Genomic DNA, 18,190 nt, shown 5'->3' with positions numbered 1-18,190 from the left:
ATTTAAAAAAGATATATAATGCATATTGATTGATTACATTTCACAACAGTGTCTACGCATTGGTTATAATTAGTTCCGCGTTGACAAGTAACTATATTGAAATGCTGCCCTAAAATACAACACTGCAAAGGGTCGTGATGCTGTCGAATGCATAAAGAGCATATACAAACTAATAAGTCTTATCAGTACTTTTACGGCATTGCTACTTTTACTAAAGTAAAAGATATTCCACGACTGGACGACATAAGAACGTTTGGACATTCCCAACCTTCGCCTCCAGGGGGCGACCGCGCATTGTTTTCCGGAAGTATGATGATCCGCGAAGAAGAGTCGACAGGAAGATGGTGCATACTGGTAGTAATGGGTTGGTACTGCAGCTAGGAGTGTTTTGGGTTCTCTTTTTAACAGGTAATCGAAGATACAAGTGAGTATATGTCTCATGTAGCGGTACGAGAAATATGTGAAACGCTCTTTGTGACGAAGACTATTGAAATCATCATTCGGTGAGTGAGTTTCTCAGGACTTCTTCTTGCTCTGTGGTGCTAATAAGCTAGTTTAGCTAACAGCAGTGATAGTTTGGGGATTTCTCATCCAGGTAAAACAGCTTTGCCATGTGTTAACAGTGGCTCGACCACGTGGGGGTCTCGTTGCGCTCATTCATACGGACTGTTTACATTTCCCACCAGTCTTTGGATACTTGGATGCATTTGGACATGACGTTATTTAGTGATACACAAAAAGCAGAAGTGGAGTGAGCAGTGGTCCTGGCAGAAGCCACCGTTTATAAACAGAGAGCCGACTGTTGTGTGCAACGGTGTGTGGATGGTAGGGCACCTATTGGTTAAGTGTATATAAACAATACAATTTTTAATCAATCACATATGTTAAGATATGTGGGCTTAAATACACATGTCCGTTGCCTTGGCATGTTTAAAAGAACAATAGGTAATGACACACTTATGGGTGGGGATGGTGTTGAACTGAGGTCAGAATATTTGTTTGTGTGTTATAACTAGGGATGGGTATCGTTTGGGTTTTTTCCGATACCGGTGCTAAACCGGTACATTTAAAACGATACCGGTGCCTGAACCGATACTTCTTTTTTTAAACTTACAATGAGGACATTAAAAACCTCTTCGGCCATATTCCCTGTGGAAGCCGTTATCATGGAGCACTGACAAACAACGGATATCTGTTAACATACACAATACATGTTCTCCATTATATGATGTGATATGTATTGTCATGTGCAGCCCTTATAGGGTTAATCCTGTCACTGTGTTGATGGGAAAAGAGAACAACCAATCAGAGGGACTGAAGATGACACGTGACAAATAAAGTTTTGCTTCTGACAGCGAGTTCCACTGAAACAAAGTGACGCCCCACGGTCTTTATTCCTCCGTCATTATATTCCCGGTAACACCGGGTATACAGCCGGGACCGCTGTACATCAACACATCTGCTAGCAGACTGTCACGCTCGTAGCTCGCGCTAGCTACGAGCTAGCTTAAACATGGTTATAATGGCTAATTTATTATTTCTTGGTCTACTTTTATGAATGCAAGACTTGCAATCAACGATACGGTACTAATCTGAGTCACGGCTGCTCGTCATCATCGGTCTCCCCGTGTTCAGGGGGACCGGTGACGGTCTCCCCATCGCGCCCAGCCTGACGCTGGTGTGCTCGACACGGGTTCACGCAGTCACACACGGCGCAGCCTCCGCTGTCAAAGTGAAATATGAGAGGCTCGTAACCTGCTGACAGGGCGGAGTCACCAGAGAAGTTCACAACAATAGTTTTTTTCAATTTCAATCGGCTCAGGCACCGGAAAGAAGCACCGAAATGTGCGTTGCGTTTCGGTCCGGGTAATACCGGTTGAATTGGAACCGGTACCATATTGGCACCGGTTTCCGGTACCCAACCCTAGTTATAACGCTCTAATTGTGGAGTCAACCATAGTTTATACTGAGCATAATAAAGAAGGATGTCCCTTTTTTCCTTGTTCTAGGTTGATCAGTTTTAATTGAAACATATTGCACAAACCGGACGAGGAACATTTCTTCGACAGTAAGTGAAAACAAAAGTTGTATTACATGTTTTGATAAGCTACTATTAGTAGTCGTTCACACAGACTTCTTTCACTTTCATTTCAGCACGCTGACATTTTGACCGCACATCACTCCGAGTCGACACAACATTGTAGTTTCCCAGGGCACATTTCCCAATGTCTCAAGAGGACAATGTTAATTCATTATCAGCTTAAAAGTCTTGAATGCGCATTTGAATAACTATTTTTACATGATTGTGTTCCAGCATGCCTTTTTTTCACCACACATTTGTTCAAAAAATAATTCGTAAAAGTTACTTCATAGCTGTACTTTGAACACATGGTCTGACCAATACACAAGTTTGTATATTTCCACTTTTGATTTGTATTTCCATCACAAGTTAGGTCTTACATTTTATTTAAACGTGGTCTTAAAAAGTCTTAAATTTCACTTGTTTATTCCTGTAGACACCCTGACAACACACTTCTTCTTTTCTTTATAGTGGCATATCACCGTGGTCAAAACATAATTAGAGAAGCCTACGAAGACCACTTCTCAGCAATGGATTCAAGAGAGGTATGGAAAAGTCAAAATATATTAGTTAGATAATAACTGTGGAAAACTGCTGGGTTAACAGTCTTTATATCCTGATGCATTCTTGTGATTAGCTTTTTTTTTACCATGGTGGGTATTTGTGGTAGTTTTGAGAATTAATTTCCTCCTTTTCAAATCTTTTGTAGTTATTCTTTACTGGGATATCAACATTGCATTAAAAAAAAAGATGCGTGTGTATCATAATGCTGTGTACGCTGTTATCTTTGTCTAAATGAGTGCACCACCAAGGTATTCACTCAGCCCATCTTTATTATGATTAAGCATTCCTAATTTCCTTGATGTCATCAAGGAAATTAGGAATTACTTGTCACACCTTCATTTAATTCAATGTTAATTTATACCATAAGAATATGTGGCTTTATTGTTTAAGATGGAGGTAATTCTGAACATTCTGCCTACAAATTAACTCTTGTTTCAAGAGGAGGAGAGGCTGTATTTTTATCTGTTAAATGACGAAATATTGTGTCTTTTCAGGTGACAGTCCATCGGGTGGTCAATATTGTTGAAAAGAGGAGCCCTATACCTCGACCACATATGGAATATGACAGAGGTTGTAATGATGACCAGTTGTATGGGGGTCCTCGAAATTACCAGGATGCAAGAGACTTTCATGGAGAAAACAGTTACCCACCCAACGACCGACGCTACGCTGATGACAACTCGTTTGTCAATTTTCGTAGAAATGTTTCACAAAAGGTAAGAAAAGCTTGGCATGCATATTTTATATACTAACATCTGTCTTATGTTACAGGTTTGGAAACAAGTGTAACTATAGCCAGAGCAGAATGTTGTTAAAGAGCTCTTTTTTGTGTGCTGATTTAATAGAAACATGAATACATTCCATACCAATGTATCTGACTCCAACTTAAGTATGTCAGAAAGTTAGAAACTAAAAGGTGAATTGCTTTAATTGAATCGGGTTTATGTCGGCCTTTTTCTTGTTCCCAACCACGTCATGATGTGTCGATTGTATTTCACTTGTCGCAAAACATTTCCAAACTGATTAAAAAAAATATTTATCCCATTGTTTATCTCTATATTTACAAGCAAACAAGTTCTTCATTGTATTTTCTTTCTTTCTTTGCACTACCGCCGCTTGTCGACCAGCAGAATAGACTGAAACCACTCAGGGATGTGTTCTGCGTTCCACGGGGAACCTTCAAGGGTGTTGTAATTGTGATTTTGTTTTCAGGAGAGTCCACACCCTCAACAGTCTTATGGCAGAGATGACCTGAGGCATCAGTTATGCCCAAGGTAATTCATATACATTTCTCTATGAATTGAAATGTACTTTGTTGTGAACTGAAACGTTTGTGTTATGCATCCAACCGCCCACAAGGTGGAGGCAGAGTTCAGTCTTTTTAAACGTGTTGTTGGCTTTATTGGTATTTGATGACCATCACTGTGTGGGACTTTCATTGCATGTGCATATCATAGAGGGTTCATCAAACTCATGTGTGTAAAATCACTTGTACATTTATTGTTACATGTTGTCATTAGTCATTGTTGCCTTGCTCAATGCCATGGCAAAAAACAGTAACTTTGGGAAATATAATTAGCATATTTCAATTATCTGTGACCAGGCTGCTCTTGAGATAAGATGAAGAGCTTAACCCCGCACAGCGCCGCTAAGTCCAGCATCAACAGACGACTTCTACATCAACAGACACGCTCCTCGTCCCGGCCACTTCAACATACCAACAGTTTACGGGCCCGAGCTCCCTTTTTCCAGGAGTCATACCAGGCTAGAGAGGGGGACAAAGGGCACTAGTGTCTACTCACTCAGTCAAACAACCCCTCCCCCCACCTTGAGAGGAAAAACAGCTGGACCCCTCCCTCCTCAGTCAAACACCCAGACACTTGTCAGAAATGAGGAGCAAAGTATGTCATGTGTCTCTTTTGGTCCTTTCCTTTGATTGTGCACTGATGTTGAGTTCATATTGGGTCAATTCAGGTTCCAAATTACCCTAAAATCTATCTGTTGAATGTATTTTTTCACACAAAAGCAGACTGTGGATTTGAACTCCCGTCGCGTCCATTGGGAGCACATTAGGAACCGATATAATAATGGTCAGTCTGAACAGAAGGAATGACGACAACAACCAAAAACCTTTTCACTGTACGCAGGAGGAAACTCACTATTTAGGACATATTTTACTTTTAGGACAGAGATTTAAAAACCCAACCCGTCCTTGTAATAATGCTCCATCATTTCCATCCGAACAGTGTAACAAGTGTTTAGGCTCCAGCTTCTCGCGTCGGGAGGCAGCTGCTTGCCATTTACCGCATCCTGTCTCATAGACGAGGCAGGAAGTCTGACCGTCGGATCCTTTCCTGCACAAGGTGCTCCAGTGGCCATGTTGACAAGGTGGCAAGTGTAAATCCATCTCAATCCATAGCACAAGACCGAATCCCCTGGCAGTCCAGGCCCTGTAAGCCAAAGCAGTGGTCAGTCGGGGGGAGGAAGAGCGTAGCTGCTGAGGCTACATGCGTTGACTAAAGCAAAAGTGTAACACTAACTCTAAATCAAGCTCGAACTGTGTGGGATGAAGACACTCAGCGCATAAACGTAATAAAGTTCTGCAGAATTATTAAAGACGCATAAACTATCATCTGTTACTATGTATTTTGTGTCTTAGGAACCACAGTTGTTTTAAGGCTTCGTGACTCATTGAATTAATGCTTTGTTTCCAGCACTTAGTGCATTGACTCTGTGTACCAAGAGTATATTTCATACAGTATATTTAATTTGATTTTTTCCCCCCAAATTTAAAGTACAAAACGTTTTCCGGCTCTCTTTTGATGTTGGTTCTGTGGTAATTTAGTGTTGGCCAAATGGCAGGCCGAGCCTCGGCTGCTTCAAACAGACCGGTGAGTCGTAAAAGTTTGAGGTCTTGTTAGACCTGCTCTTTGTTTGAGAGGTGATTAGAGTTCAGTCAAAGGTCACAACAACCAGGTGCCGTTGGGTCACGTCTACCTCTGGACCGAAAGGTTGCGGTCAGGACACAAGCTTTGGCTCGGACAATTAGGAAAAGCAAGTACAGCGACGGTTCAGTGTTTGTGCTCGACCCACCAGGCCTTCGTCTGGTGGATGCTTCATTTCATGACATGGTTGGTTAACAAGTTTGGTGACGGCGCTTTGAGACTTCAGTTTCATATTGAAGCTTAATCGTGGCTCTGCCTACGACTGAAGACAGATAGTGAGAGAGGACCACAATTGGTCCAACTGTCTGCCAACGGCATGTTCCAAAGGAGAAGATTGCAGTGGCCCACTGAGACTGAATTTAAGTGTTTGTGGTTTTGTCTTCTCATTAGTCTGTTTCCATTTCCAACCGAAGGCGTTCAAAAACAAACTCTTTTCATCTGTCATATTTTTGCTTTGACCCTTCTCTACCAAACAGCTGTCACAAGGCTGCAGAGCAATTTAATTCAGTTTATTGTAGATAGCCCAATATCACAAATTATGAATTTCCCTCAGAGGGCCTTACAGTCTATACACATACGACATCCCTGACCTTTGACCTCACATCGGATCAGGAAAAACTCCCAAGAAATATAAAAAAACTTTTCACTTGTGGAAAAAAGGGAAGAAACCTTAGATCCCTCTCCAGGATGGACAGAAGCAATCTTTCCAGTCATAGATTTGGCTGTAATTTTTTGAGCCTGTATTCTTTTCTTTTTTTCCGGATTCTTTTAGGAGCAGAAGTGATACTTATTTCCGCAGAAGAGGCCGATCGTCAGGACCTCCTCGAAGGTCAGTGCCAGACGGAAAGGCAGAAGTCACTCGCATCCATAACGTTTTCTAGAATACGTTTACCAAACAGCTTGAAACCAGGTGCTCAGTGGCTTCCAATCAACTTGACGACATCAGTTAGAGCATTTTGCATGAACTGACATTCAAACACACCAACTATGTCCAACTCGGTGTGCCCGAATATTGTAATAGGGATCATTAAATGAATCGACAAACCGTCACTCTGCATAAAGTATATGTTTTTATGGCTGCAGGAATACGGTCGACAAACGAGAGCGCTCTCCTGGAAGGAGGGAGGCCCATCCACCTCCACCTGTCCGCTCTGGATCAAACACCAGCAACCGGAGCTTCTCCCCTGACAGGGACAAAGGCTTCGCCTACCAGCCGGCTCAGGAAAGGCGTAAGTTGTATGTCTTCTGTGATTAATTCAACGGCTCTCAAGTTTACCGATTTTAAGATAGAAGTTACAATCGTGCTCTGGGATCAGCTGAGGGGAAGAAGAGGAGGAAGTGCTACCAGACGAGCGGGACGGGTTGTTGTAATATTGCATTAATCGCATATGTCGCTGACCGTTTTTTATGGAAGTATCTTTGTTTTGTAGAGTTTAGACCAGCTCTCTCACACAGCCTATTTGTGCCATTCATGTAGGCACACCTACTCATGAACATCAATCATTTGCTTTCACAATCGACACTTGAAATGATGAAGGCTCTTGCAAATGACACAGTGGTACAAAATGTAAACCATACTTTGATGTTTGAATTTGACCTTTAAAAAAAAAAATATGTAGCAAAACACTTGCGAAGAGGAAGATCTTGGGTAGATTATGACAAGAAAAAATATGAAAGAAATTTAAATCATACTCTCTAAAATATAAAAGGCAGTCTGGTTTGAATTGTCATCAAACACTATTACTAATCTCGTTTACAAGATATTAAGCCACGTCTGGTCTACAGAGGGAACCATGAGGTGCGTCTTTGGATGCATGAGAAGGGAAATGCTATTAACTCTTTCAGCACAAAGAATTCATACACAGTCAGTTACTGATCTGATTTGTGATGTAATCGCAGAGAGTACACTCTTATTTTTTATTTTAAATGTGTTGCAAAGAACGCGCAGTAGTGGCCCTCGCTATCTGAGCTGCTGCCCGACTGACCGTGTGACGCCCACAGCGCCGCTCTGCGATTGGCCACTTTATGCAAAACCCGAAGGAGCGTAGATATGCATGGGAGCGCTACAGAGTCGTGGATTCACGCACATCTCGTACAATGGTGGTTCCCCGCAGCTGTTGTAGCCGCTGTAATTGCAACAAAAGAGCTACTTTCCCCGATTCACAAAAGGCATCCGTATAATTAGAATGTCTAAAGGTATAAAGCCATTCCAGGTGAAGCATCTGTTTTCAGAGGTGGTGTGTAATGTGAAGGGTCAGGGTGTGCTGGGACACGTTGGGATGTTAATTACACTAACAGCACACACACACACACACTCTCAGAGGCTGGGAAAAAGGATACCCTTGGTTTATTGGGGTGCTTTGACTTTGTATTCAGAACTTGACCTTTCCTTCAGTTCATTCGCCGGCTTAACAAGGCCTTCGAAATGACTTTGGCTCTGTCATTTAACACGCCTCCTTTTGTGACTCCTACGGGGTTTAGAAGTTAAATTACCAATGCTGAGCTAATGACATTTGTGGATTCGCATTAGGAAAAAAATCGAATGTAAAGTGATCTGGCTTGAGCAATATTATTAGTCTGAGGCGAGGCCGTGTGGCCAGAAATCTGCCCAGTGCTTTGATTTCCAAGACGCATGAACATATTAATGTGGTGAAGGCTTAGCTCCACGTCGCGACCGCCCTTTGAAGATGCAATAAAACTGTGAGAAAACAGTTGTACCCCCCGACTCGACTCCCATCTGGGATACTAATTAGGCCGGCTCTGCAAAGTTCACACAAATAGGGTTTCGGCTCCGTCCTGCACACAGGAGCTGGACGCGATGGACGTGGGCCCACCGCCAGGTCCGCGGTTCTGGTGATGTGTCGGGGAGCGGCCGAAGGCCTTCGGGGGCACTTTGCCCCGGACGAAACTCCCGTTTACAAAACCGGGCTCTTTCCGTGTGGAATGTCTCCTCGAGAGCGTTTCAAACGAGATAAAGACTTGCACCTTTCCTCTCGTGGCCCGGGCGGCGTGTTTTACGAGCACTTAAGTGTTCATGCCTTGTCGTGTATACGTGCAGCACATCAATAATCAGCTGTCTGCACTACCCCGCTCTTATTTTGTGAATTGTTGTTTTCTTTGCAGACCAGGCGGGGATAAACCCTCGCAGCACAGACGTGCCTGATCTTAACATTGTTCAGCAGTGGAAACCGACTCTATGTTAGTTTCAGTCAGACTTCAGATGGAGCTATTTTAAACACAAGCATTACCCGCTCATCTTAACCGCTTAACCGCGTTCCCTGCCCCGGGGTCTTTTTGTCATGCACGTGCATAACTGTTAAAAAGCCAATTAGAAACGCCGTTACCCGTACACATGGCAACAGAAAGAAAAAAAAGCCAGAAGATCAACTCCCTCTAATCCCCGACCCCAATTATGGAAACCAAGTTCCTCGTTCGGTTTACTGGAACGCACTGAGGGCCTGCGAGGTGTGGATACTCATGAGCCCCTTTCCCAAAACGGACAACCTGAGAAACACTCGTGTGTTGTATAGTGTGGCAGCTGTCCCCAATCTGGCCTCGGCTGCTTCTGATTGCCAATCACCAGCAGCCGAGGCCATATTGGGGACAGCTGCCACATATAGCAAGTGGCCAGGTGTCCAGAGGTGAGATCTCTTTGAGGACACTGGAACACTGACTGCATTAAGCCCCTTCAAGCGTGGCCATTTGGAAGCGCTATTAACACTCAAGCCTTTAGACATCAGCAGCATTAGATTATATAATAGAATGAATTCGTTTTTTTTAGGCATAGCCAAGCTGTAACAGAGTTTTATGTCTGTATGGTCCAAACTCGGCTTTCTGTGAGTCTTTGTGGAGTCTTTGTGGGGTCCCAGAGAGAGAGAGCGCCACATGAGCGCTCCATGGTCTTGCCGAGGGACGCAAATTAAGATGGAGATTATACCGTGGCTCGCTCTAATCACAGTGGGAGATTCCTTCCGTCAAAACAAATAACTTGTTCTTTTTCGAGACACATTGGAGCCAGCAAAAGGACAATATTTCAATTTAGGCACGGCTGAACTCCTCAACCACTTTTGCGTGGGAGGGTCCAACGAGGGAGTATTAAAAAAGAGAAAGGAAAAACAGTGATTTATACTGTTCAGCTGCCTCATATTGCTTTGCCTCCACAATTGTTCACAATGACAAGTGAGTCATTGTTTGATGTCTCACGGGAGAGAGTAATTGTTCCCCGGGGTATTCTAAAAAACATACTATTTTCCAGTTATTAGAACGTGTGGTCCCGGACCCTTTCCAGATTTGAACCGGGGATGCTGCAGTTAACTTGGCATGAGTCCCAGCTCACTGACCCCCTCCCCCGGGAGGCCCCCCCCACGGGTTTGTTTAAAAACAGAGTGCTGTGTTCGCCCCTCACTATTCTTTAGATCAACCTCTTTCTACCTGCTTGTTTACTCGCTGTTCTTTCACGGCGCTCTCTCCACAGATAAGCCCAGCGGGCCGCGGAGCCCCTCTCCCAGCGGCTCGGCGGAGCAGCCGCCTCACAGCGCCGCGTCCTCAAAGGCAAAAGCGGCGTTCGAGGGCAACTGTAACCGCGATGCCTCTACCAAGCCACATTCTGCAGTGAGTCAAATGAGAATACAAATGAGACGTGAAGTCGTCCCACCACCACAGGTGTATCGTATTACTATAAGCGTCACACTTTCAGGTCCTCGTGTGCCTTTTGAATTAATCAAAAGGAAGAGTTTTTAAACATTGTCCTTGACTTCATCAACTGTATTGTTGTGATAATGTAACTTTAAGATTTAACAGGACACTATATAACTGTATAGTACATGTACGGGACAAGAAATGGGCAAAACCATCAGTATGGTATAGTAAAGACAAAAGTAACGTAAATATGTGGACATTTAGGAGTTTATTTTAACTGTAAGTATAACTGACCGATCTATTTGTGTCGGCGGGCATTTCCTTTAACCTCTGGCTCTACGGATCCTTCAAACAGAGAGACGCACTGTGTACATGGCACGTCTTCTTCTCTGTTTCCTGTTGACATCATGAGGCATGGACCAAAACAAGACCTCAGCCCTCGTACGACCGAGCCGAGTTGTCTCCATTTGAAACACTTTGAAATCAGAACCAGCTTCTAAAACCTCGTGACCTCCGTTCTATCCCTTCACCTTTGGCCCGCCAGGAAAAAACTCCTGCATCTGCAGAGGAGACGGAGGAGGTGGTGGCTGCCAGCATGGAGCCAAAGCTGACACCAGAGCAAGACTTCAAGGCTCGCCGGTCGGAGGCCATTAAGGCGAAGGCTCTGGAAATCGAGACGGTAGCGAGACTTTTTTTTCACATGAAACAACCTCACTTCTGTTAATTCTCTCAACTCTCCGTCGTATAACTCGTCTCCGCTGTCCTTGTTAGATCTGAACCTTTCCCCCATTCCTATTCGAAAAAGCTTCATCTTAACCAAACACCAGCTATCACAACAAAAAAGTGAGGCGAGACTATTTATTTCGGTTCTACTGGCAAACATGTGCAGTTGCTGTAGTTTCATAGAAATCAGTTTTATTCTTATTTCAGCAGACTGGAAGTCATTTATTTATTTTTTGAAACCGCGAGGAGAACCTGCAGACTTGTCTCACCTCATCGGCCTCTGTAATTCTTTTTTTCTTCCTGGTTCACACTTTTCATTCTAAGATGACCCATGACTCTTATTCACCACACTTAATATCAGAAATCAGAAATCAGAATCAGAATCAGAATCAGAAACAGGTTTATTGCCAATGAATGTTCATGAGTCACAAAAAAAACGAGACTTTTTTGGCGGAAGGTGCAAGAATCGCGCACCAAGACACCGAGGCCAGAGTCCAAGCGGTTCCACGGAACACGGGCGACATGCGTCTGTGGGCAGACGTTAACATGTTGCATGTGGGCTTCGCCCTGATCTGGCGGTGCGTCACGTATCCAGACAACAATTTCACTCTGGGTTTTTTTTTTTCTACGACTTGGCTGGGAGTCAAGGGGTGGATGTAAAAGGTGTAGAAATGTGCCTTGGCTTGCTCCGCGTAATATTTAACACAATTGCGAAAGCTTTTTTGTTTTGTTTTGTTGCAGGAGGATAAGAGCCAAACGGTCCCGAGCACCTCAGGTTGCGATGCCTATTATGGCCTGCTATTTGGAGTTGCACTCTTTTCTCTACCCTTCATCGCGCCGCACTACAGTACCACTTATCTGTTCCCGTTAAAGCAGGGCAGGAATTGCCCTGCAGGATGCAGGTGGCCCACCCACACAGTGTGGTGTGCGTCGCTTGGCATTAGCACACACACACACACACACACGAGCTCGCCCTGCCGTTTCCAACTGCTCCGACAGACGTGGTGAGAGGCAGAACCCTCGACCGTGTCTTCACTGTAACATCTGCCCCAGGTGGAGTTAGCCACTGGTCCGGACTGGGCAGGTCGGGTACTGGGCCGAGACTGGATCTCAGACCACCTCGTTTTAAAGACGTGGCTCCAATCCACAGCATGTTGTGTGAAACAACAACACACAACAAATTAAACCACTCCATCCTAACTGGGCTCTTCGTCTGCTCCCACAGGGCCGGATTATTCGGAAATGGATTCGTCACACCAGCATAACTCGTTGTTTTTTTACGAGCTTGATGTAACGCGTACTTTGAGTGGGTGTTCCAGGGTTCTAAATGAAATTAGTAACCAGAAATTCATTGACTCAGTAAAAAGAAAACACCCCCCACTTCTGGCAGCGCTTGTCAGAAGATGATTCAACAGGTTTAAAGGTGTAATGAATGACCAGCATGCAGTTGTTTAGTAAACCCTGCGATGCAACAGATAACAAACCAATGGGGCAATTTAGCAATCTTGGCTCTAACCACAGAACCAATCTGAGCTTGTAAAATAATAATAATAAAAATAATAATGACAAAAACAACATAGAAAATATCCACTCAATACTGAGCTAAGTTCCTGGGAGTGATTTTCAGAGAAGTCCATTCATCATCCCAATCAGCGCAAATGGAACATATCCATTTCAACCATTAGCCCCTCCATCGAGAGGTCCGGTTTGCAGCTCGAGTGATTAGCACGGCTCTCTTAATATCCCCTAATGTGTACCAGCCCTCCAGTCATTACCCCACTTCCCCTCTGATGCAGGACCCCCGCCTGCATCAGAGCTCATTTGAACAGCGCCTCACTAAATGTCCACGTGAGTGTAATCTAACCCCCTCCCCATCTCGACTTCTCATTCCCCGCCCGGTACCACAGCACCCTCCCGTCAACATGTGCACGATTTGGACCTCCGCTAACATCCGATGTGGGGAGAAGCCCACTTTGGGCCCCTAGTGTTGCTGTTTCTCTTGGGGCTCCAGTCCATCCTGTGTGGCCCCTTAGTATCAAGCTTAAAGATCAGCTCGTGACTCCCCGACTGGAAGGGTGGAGTGGGGGGTTGGATTTAGATTGAGTCAGAACCTCCCTGCAACCTTTTCTCGTCACACCTGGAACCCCTCTTTGCCTCTGCTAGATAATTCCCACTTGATAATCCACCCGTGGCGTGTTAAATTAAGATCATACGAAATGTACAAAGTAGCCCGCGAAGGGACTGGTGCACCCCCGTGTTGTTGAATGACTCTGACCCGGAGCTCAGCCGGCCACACGTGTCGTGAGTCTCTCTCTCTCGTCCTCGCGGTCGGGGCTGAGGTCTATCATTATGTGGGGCCGCCAATTCGCTTGACCTGATCTGCAGACATTAAACGGTCAGCGTGAGTCCAAAACCTCTCCCACAGTCTGGGGTATTTCTGTCGGGAGTTTACTCGACTTGCCGCCCCCCCCCCCCCCCCCCCCCCCTGCCCTTCCCCCTGTGTGTTTACCATGCGTGTTGTGATGCAGTGATAATGACCTGTATTGTTATGTTACTCCTAGCTATAATATATATATAGATATATATATATTTACAGTATATATAGATGTATATACAGGACTGTCTCAGAAAATTAGAATATTGTGATAAAGTTCTTTATTTTCTGTAATGCAATTAAAAAAACAAAAATGTCATGCATTCTGGATTCATTACAAATCAACTGAAATATTGCAAGCCTTTTATTCTTTTAATATTGCTGATTATGGCTTACAGCTTAAGAAAACTCTAAAATCCTATCTCATAAAATTTTAATATTTCCTCAGACCAAGTAAAAAAAGATTTATAACAGCTGAGTGTTTGTCAAGGCTCAGGAAACCCTTGCAGGTGTTGAGTTAATTAGACAATTCAAGTGATTTGTTTAATACCCTACTAGTATACTTTTTCATGATATTCTAATATTTAGAGATAGGATATTTGAGTTTTCTTAAGCTGTAAGCCATAATCAGCAATAAATCAGAATAAAAGGCTTGCAATATTTCAGTTGATTTGTAATGAATCCAGAATGCATGACATTTTTGTTTTTTTAATTGCATTACAGAAAATAAAGAACTTCATCACAATATTCTAATTTTCTGAGACAGTCCTGTATATATATATACAGTATATATAGATGTATATATAGATGTATATATATATATTTACAGTATATATATATACAGTATATATATATTTTTACCCTACCAAAAGTATTTGCTACATTTTTCCCGGTAACAGGAGCAGAGCGCGTGTTTTCCGGTGTCACGTGTTGTACCACAGAATGCGGGTTGTGGATGCGCGTAGGAACAGATAGGAGAGCGTCAACTATCCGAACATGCCGGAGCTAGTTCAGCGGGGGATTTATCCGGAGAGCGAGAGAGACATTACGTTTTCACAAAAGCCACGAAAGGAGGACTGAAGTGATGTCGACGCTGGAGGCATTCGACATCATTGTAATGAGCAGCGAAGAGCAGACAATGGAGGTCCTTCTTTGTGTGTGTGTGTGTGTGTAACGTTATCATTTCTTGTGACCTTATTCAGCCTCCTTTTGGTGCGCGTCTGAAGCACAACAGGTGCGCTGAAAAGCCTCTTTCAGCACGGAAACGCATCGAGTGGTTCTCAGGCGGCACATTGTTTCCATCCTTATTGTTCCGAGCTGAATGTCGTATTATTTTGTTGGTTCCTTTGATCTTTTCGGTGTGTTTAAAGCACCACCCAGCCGAGCTCCCTCGGGAGATTCGATGGAAAAGATCATCTTGATACGGAATTGCGGCTCCTTTACGTCGCGTACACACAGCCCGACATCGGATTTTCTTTCTTTCTTTCCCTCAGGGTCGGCGGCCATATGTCAGATATTGCACCTTTCTTTGGTCGAAACCTTCATGGAATTATCACCACAGTCATGTGAAATAATGGCGATACAAAAGCTCTTGTGATCGGCGTACAAACGGACGGATACACGATCGTGAGCTCGCCTGGATACATACTATGTAATGTGTATCTAGGCAGAGTCGCAGCAACTGTGGTTTTATATTTCCCCATAACTGACAGAATCCTGGAATAAAGCCGCGTACCGGGTTAACCTCACATTCTGCTCCCGACAGGACTCTGATTGACGTTGACAGGGAGCATTTTTCTTTTCAAAGTTAACAAAGCTGATGCTTTTTTTTTGTGTTGGTGTGTTTTGTTGCATTTAACAGACAATTAAAGTTTGATGAGATACTGGCAGCTGATTGTCGTTCTCCAACTGAGACCCGCACAGCACATTCCTAAAAGGGTAATTACCTTCGCATTGAAAATGCGGAAAGTTATGTTTTGATCGCCGCGTATTTATTTGTATGCGTGTTATTCGCCTAACTCAAAAAGTATTAAACCGAATCGCATGGAATTTGGTGGGATGATTGGTTATTATCCGGGGACCATTTGATTAGATTTTGGGATCGATCGGGTCAAAGGTCAAGGTCATGGAAAGGTCAAAATCTTCTTGAATCGCATGAAATTTGGTGGGATGTTTGGTTATTATCCGGGGACCATTTGATTAGATTTTGGGATCAATCGGGTCAAAGGTCAAGGTCATGAAAAGGTCAAAATCTTCTTTTTACCATAGCACGGTCATTTTTTATCCAATTGGCATGCAACTAATGCCAACATGTTCATAATTGCCCAATCTTGTGATATGCGAAGGTATGCGCTCTACAGAGTGCCCGTTCTAGTTATGTATGCGCTGAACATGACACGGATGGACAACGCCTCTTCAGATGCTGCAGCTGTTTAGATCACGACGGTCTCACTTCGATATCTCTGATCAAGTGATTAACTTCAGCTGATTCTAACAACTCATATTGCGTTATATATATTCTAGAGAGACGAAAGTAATTTGATTTAATATCTTATTGGTAGTGGCCAAGAGAGGGGTTGTCTGTAAGCCACAGAGAAGCCTTCTGTCTGCCTCGGTGACTCTAATTTGAGGGGGGAGTAAGTAAGTAATTTATTTCCATAGGTACATACATAACGTGTACATATTGACAGGCATTGACACAAAAAAAAATCATACGAATGGAGGACCGTCCAAAGACAGAGGTCTGTAGGCTCCTCTGAGATGAGGAGTCGGACGGCCCCGCCCCGAACCCTTTAACCCCGCCCCTCCCAACTAAGCTGATCTCGGCTGCGTTAACGTAATCCCGGAGGACCCCAATGTCCCAGAATCCTCCTTGACAGGCTGGCGGAGCCCAGGACCTCTAGGGGTAGGCTGCAGTGCAGGGCCCCACATTTATTCAGCCGTTTTCTCCCCCAGGTGATAAAGATGTTGTGAGCCTGCACCTGGGACTCAAATAAAGGACTTAACTGCCGCTTTCGGGTCGGCAGTAAAATCGGAGAGGGATGTGAGGGCTTGTTCCACTGCGGTGTGAAAGAATGCTCCAGCGCCGGCAACCGACCCCGACACCTCGCGTCCCCTTTGTTACTGGCGGACGTGCACTTGAATGGGCTCGCATGCACACATCGACACACCCACCAATTCACCGGAGCCGGGTTCGTTGGGGTCACCGTGATGCGCTGAGCCGGCCCGTTGTATTCAAAGAGGCGCTCGTTTAAATAAAATGCTCTTTCGTTGTGTTCATTCCGTTTGCAGATACATCCATGTGCATAAAATACCCACACATTCAGTCATGTGAGGTGTGTGTTCGGCCAGAGGGATTGAAGGAGGCCAGACTTCTGGATGTGGAGTTAACTTGAAGGCTCAGTCTTTGTTCAAGTGTAAATGTCAAAGGTTACCACAGCAGAGATGTTCAAAACACTGGATGCACTTTATTATTATTATTATTATTATTATTATTACTCCAATACACTTTATGTTGGACAAGAGAGAAACATACTTTTTTTTAATTTTTTAAAAAAGATTTATTGTTTATGAACAAATGTTGTTTTACAGAATATTTGTAGTGAAATAGAATTTACAGTTTGTTATGCTGAAAATATTATTTTACAAAAGAAAATATACAAATGTATAACCTTGTAGAAATCACCACACAAGGATGATATTTTTTTTTTTTTTAACATAAGATGAAAACAAGGAGAAAAAACAAAGAAACATACTTTGAGATCTTCTGTATGTGTGCGCGAATGGAAGAGGCGACAATACAGATGACTTTGACTTGACTTTGGATCACTCCCGGGTCGGTCGATGATATTTCTCATTATGATCTCATCCGCTGAGATCAGACAGTCGTTACACATATGACTAACCATTGAATTGATATTGTCAAAATGACATTTTGGAGTGCCTCAAGAACAAAGCAATCTGAAACAGTCGTGCTAAAAATGTTGGACTTCCGGTTTCTATGCTTTATACTTAAGTGTTGATCTCGATGGACATTGACCCCATTTTGTCTGCATGTGCAGCTCTACAGGAAGGACTGCGAGACGTTCCGCACAGTGGTGAAGATGTTGGTGGCCAAGGAGCCCAGTTTGGATAACCTGCTGCAGGGGCCGCTGGACGAGAACCTGTTGGAGCTCAACGAGCGCTGCCTGGACGCCCTGAGGCACTTTGTGAAGGAGCTGGACGAAGTCATAAAGCAGCCGGACGCCTCGGCGTGAGCCACGAGTCACCAAACACTGAAACTCTGTTTTAATATTGATATTATTATATATAGATATCTGTTTTTATATGTATTATTAAGAAAAGAAAGAAAATCTGGCAGTGGAATTTTTTCCACTTAAACATACATTTTAAGAGTCTATCAAACTAAATGCATATATCGTATTATACCTTTTTAAAACAAAGCTTATTGTGGGGTGAAACGCCCAAGATACAGTTTCTGGGAAACCGAACAATTCAAATGTTTTAAGATTCCGCTGCATTTTTATCATGAGCCACTCCGTGGAAAAAAAGTCGATTACAGATGACATTTTAAATGGATATACATTTTATGAAATGGTCACAACCTTCCTCCAATCAAGTCTTTAGTGATATGAAGTGTATTGTGCTGCCAGTAACTGTATTTCTTGTACATTACTTACTGTAAGTACTCTCATCCCAGTGTTGAAGGGTCCAACTCGATGTGTTTTTCTTTTTAGCGCAGAGCTATTTCATGTAGAAAAGCTGACTTTTTATACTGTATGTAGAGCTTGTATATCATCCTTTCAGAATAAAAGCTGAAGCCTTGAACTTGTTTCTTACATCCGTTAAGGACTTCTGTGCAGGAAA

At 43.6% G+C, this 18,190-nt stretch overlaps 1 protein-coding gene across 3 annotated transcripts; it reads left to right on the top strand.

Moving 5' to 3' along the window:
• Nucleotides 1-370: 370 nt before the first annotated feature.
• On the top strand, nt 371-18,151 carry LOC130195040 (periphilin-1-like). Of its 3 annotated transcripts, none has more exons than XM_056416285.1 (10): nt 371-503; nt 2,010-2,068; nt 2,552-2,625; nt 3,139-3,360; nt 3,857-3,918; nt 6,362-6,418; nt 6,673-6,818; nt 10,064-10,200; nt 10,772-10,906; nt 17,386-18,151. In XM_056416285.1, coding segments are annotated over exons 2-10 (1,029 nt in total). In that variant the 5' UTR covers nt 371-503; nt 2,010-2,067; the 3' UTR covers nt 17,581-18,151. The 3 variants fall into 3 exon arrangements, with proteins under 3 accessions (XP_056272260.1, XP_056272261.1, XP_056272263.1); XM_056416286.1 differs by having other exon boundaries at nt 388-408; XM_056416288.1 differs by lacking the exon at nt 371-503 and adding an exon at nt 515-1,845.
• The last annotated feature ends 39 nt before the right edge of the window (nt 18,152-18,190 follow it).

The sequence above is a fragment of the Pseudoliparis swirei genome, chromosome 6 (assembly GCF_029220125.1).
Source record: "Pseudoliparis swirei isolate HS2019 ecotype Mariana Trench chromosome 6, NWPU_hadal_v1, whole genome shotgun sequence".
Taxonomy (NCBI): Eukaryota; Metazoa; Chordata; class Actinopteri; order Perciformes; family Liparidae; genus Pseudoliparis; species Pseudoliparis swirei.
This window is presented reverse-complemented; position numbering and strand designations above follow the sequence as displayed.

What these genes read in the sequence shown, in the direction of transcription:
- LOC130195040 (XM_056416285.1), top strand. An exon ending in GTAGAAATGTTTCACAAAAG is followed by an intron (nt 3,361 to 3,856) that starts GTAAGAAAAGCT and finishes TTTTGTTTTCAG; the next exon opens with GAGAGTCCACACCCTCAACA. An exon ending in TCGTCAGGACCTCCTCGAAG is followed by an intron (nt 6,419 to 6,672) that starts GTCAGTGCCAGA and finishes TTATGGCTGCAG; the next exon opens with GAATACGGTCGACAAACGAG.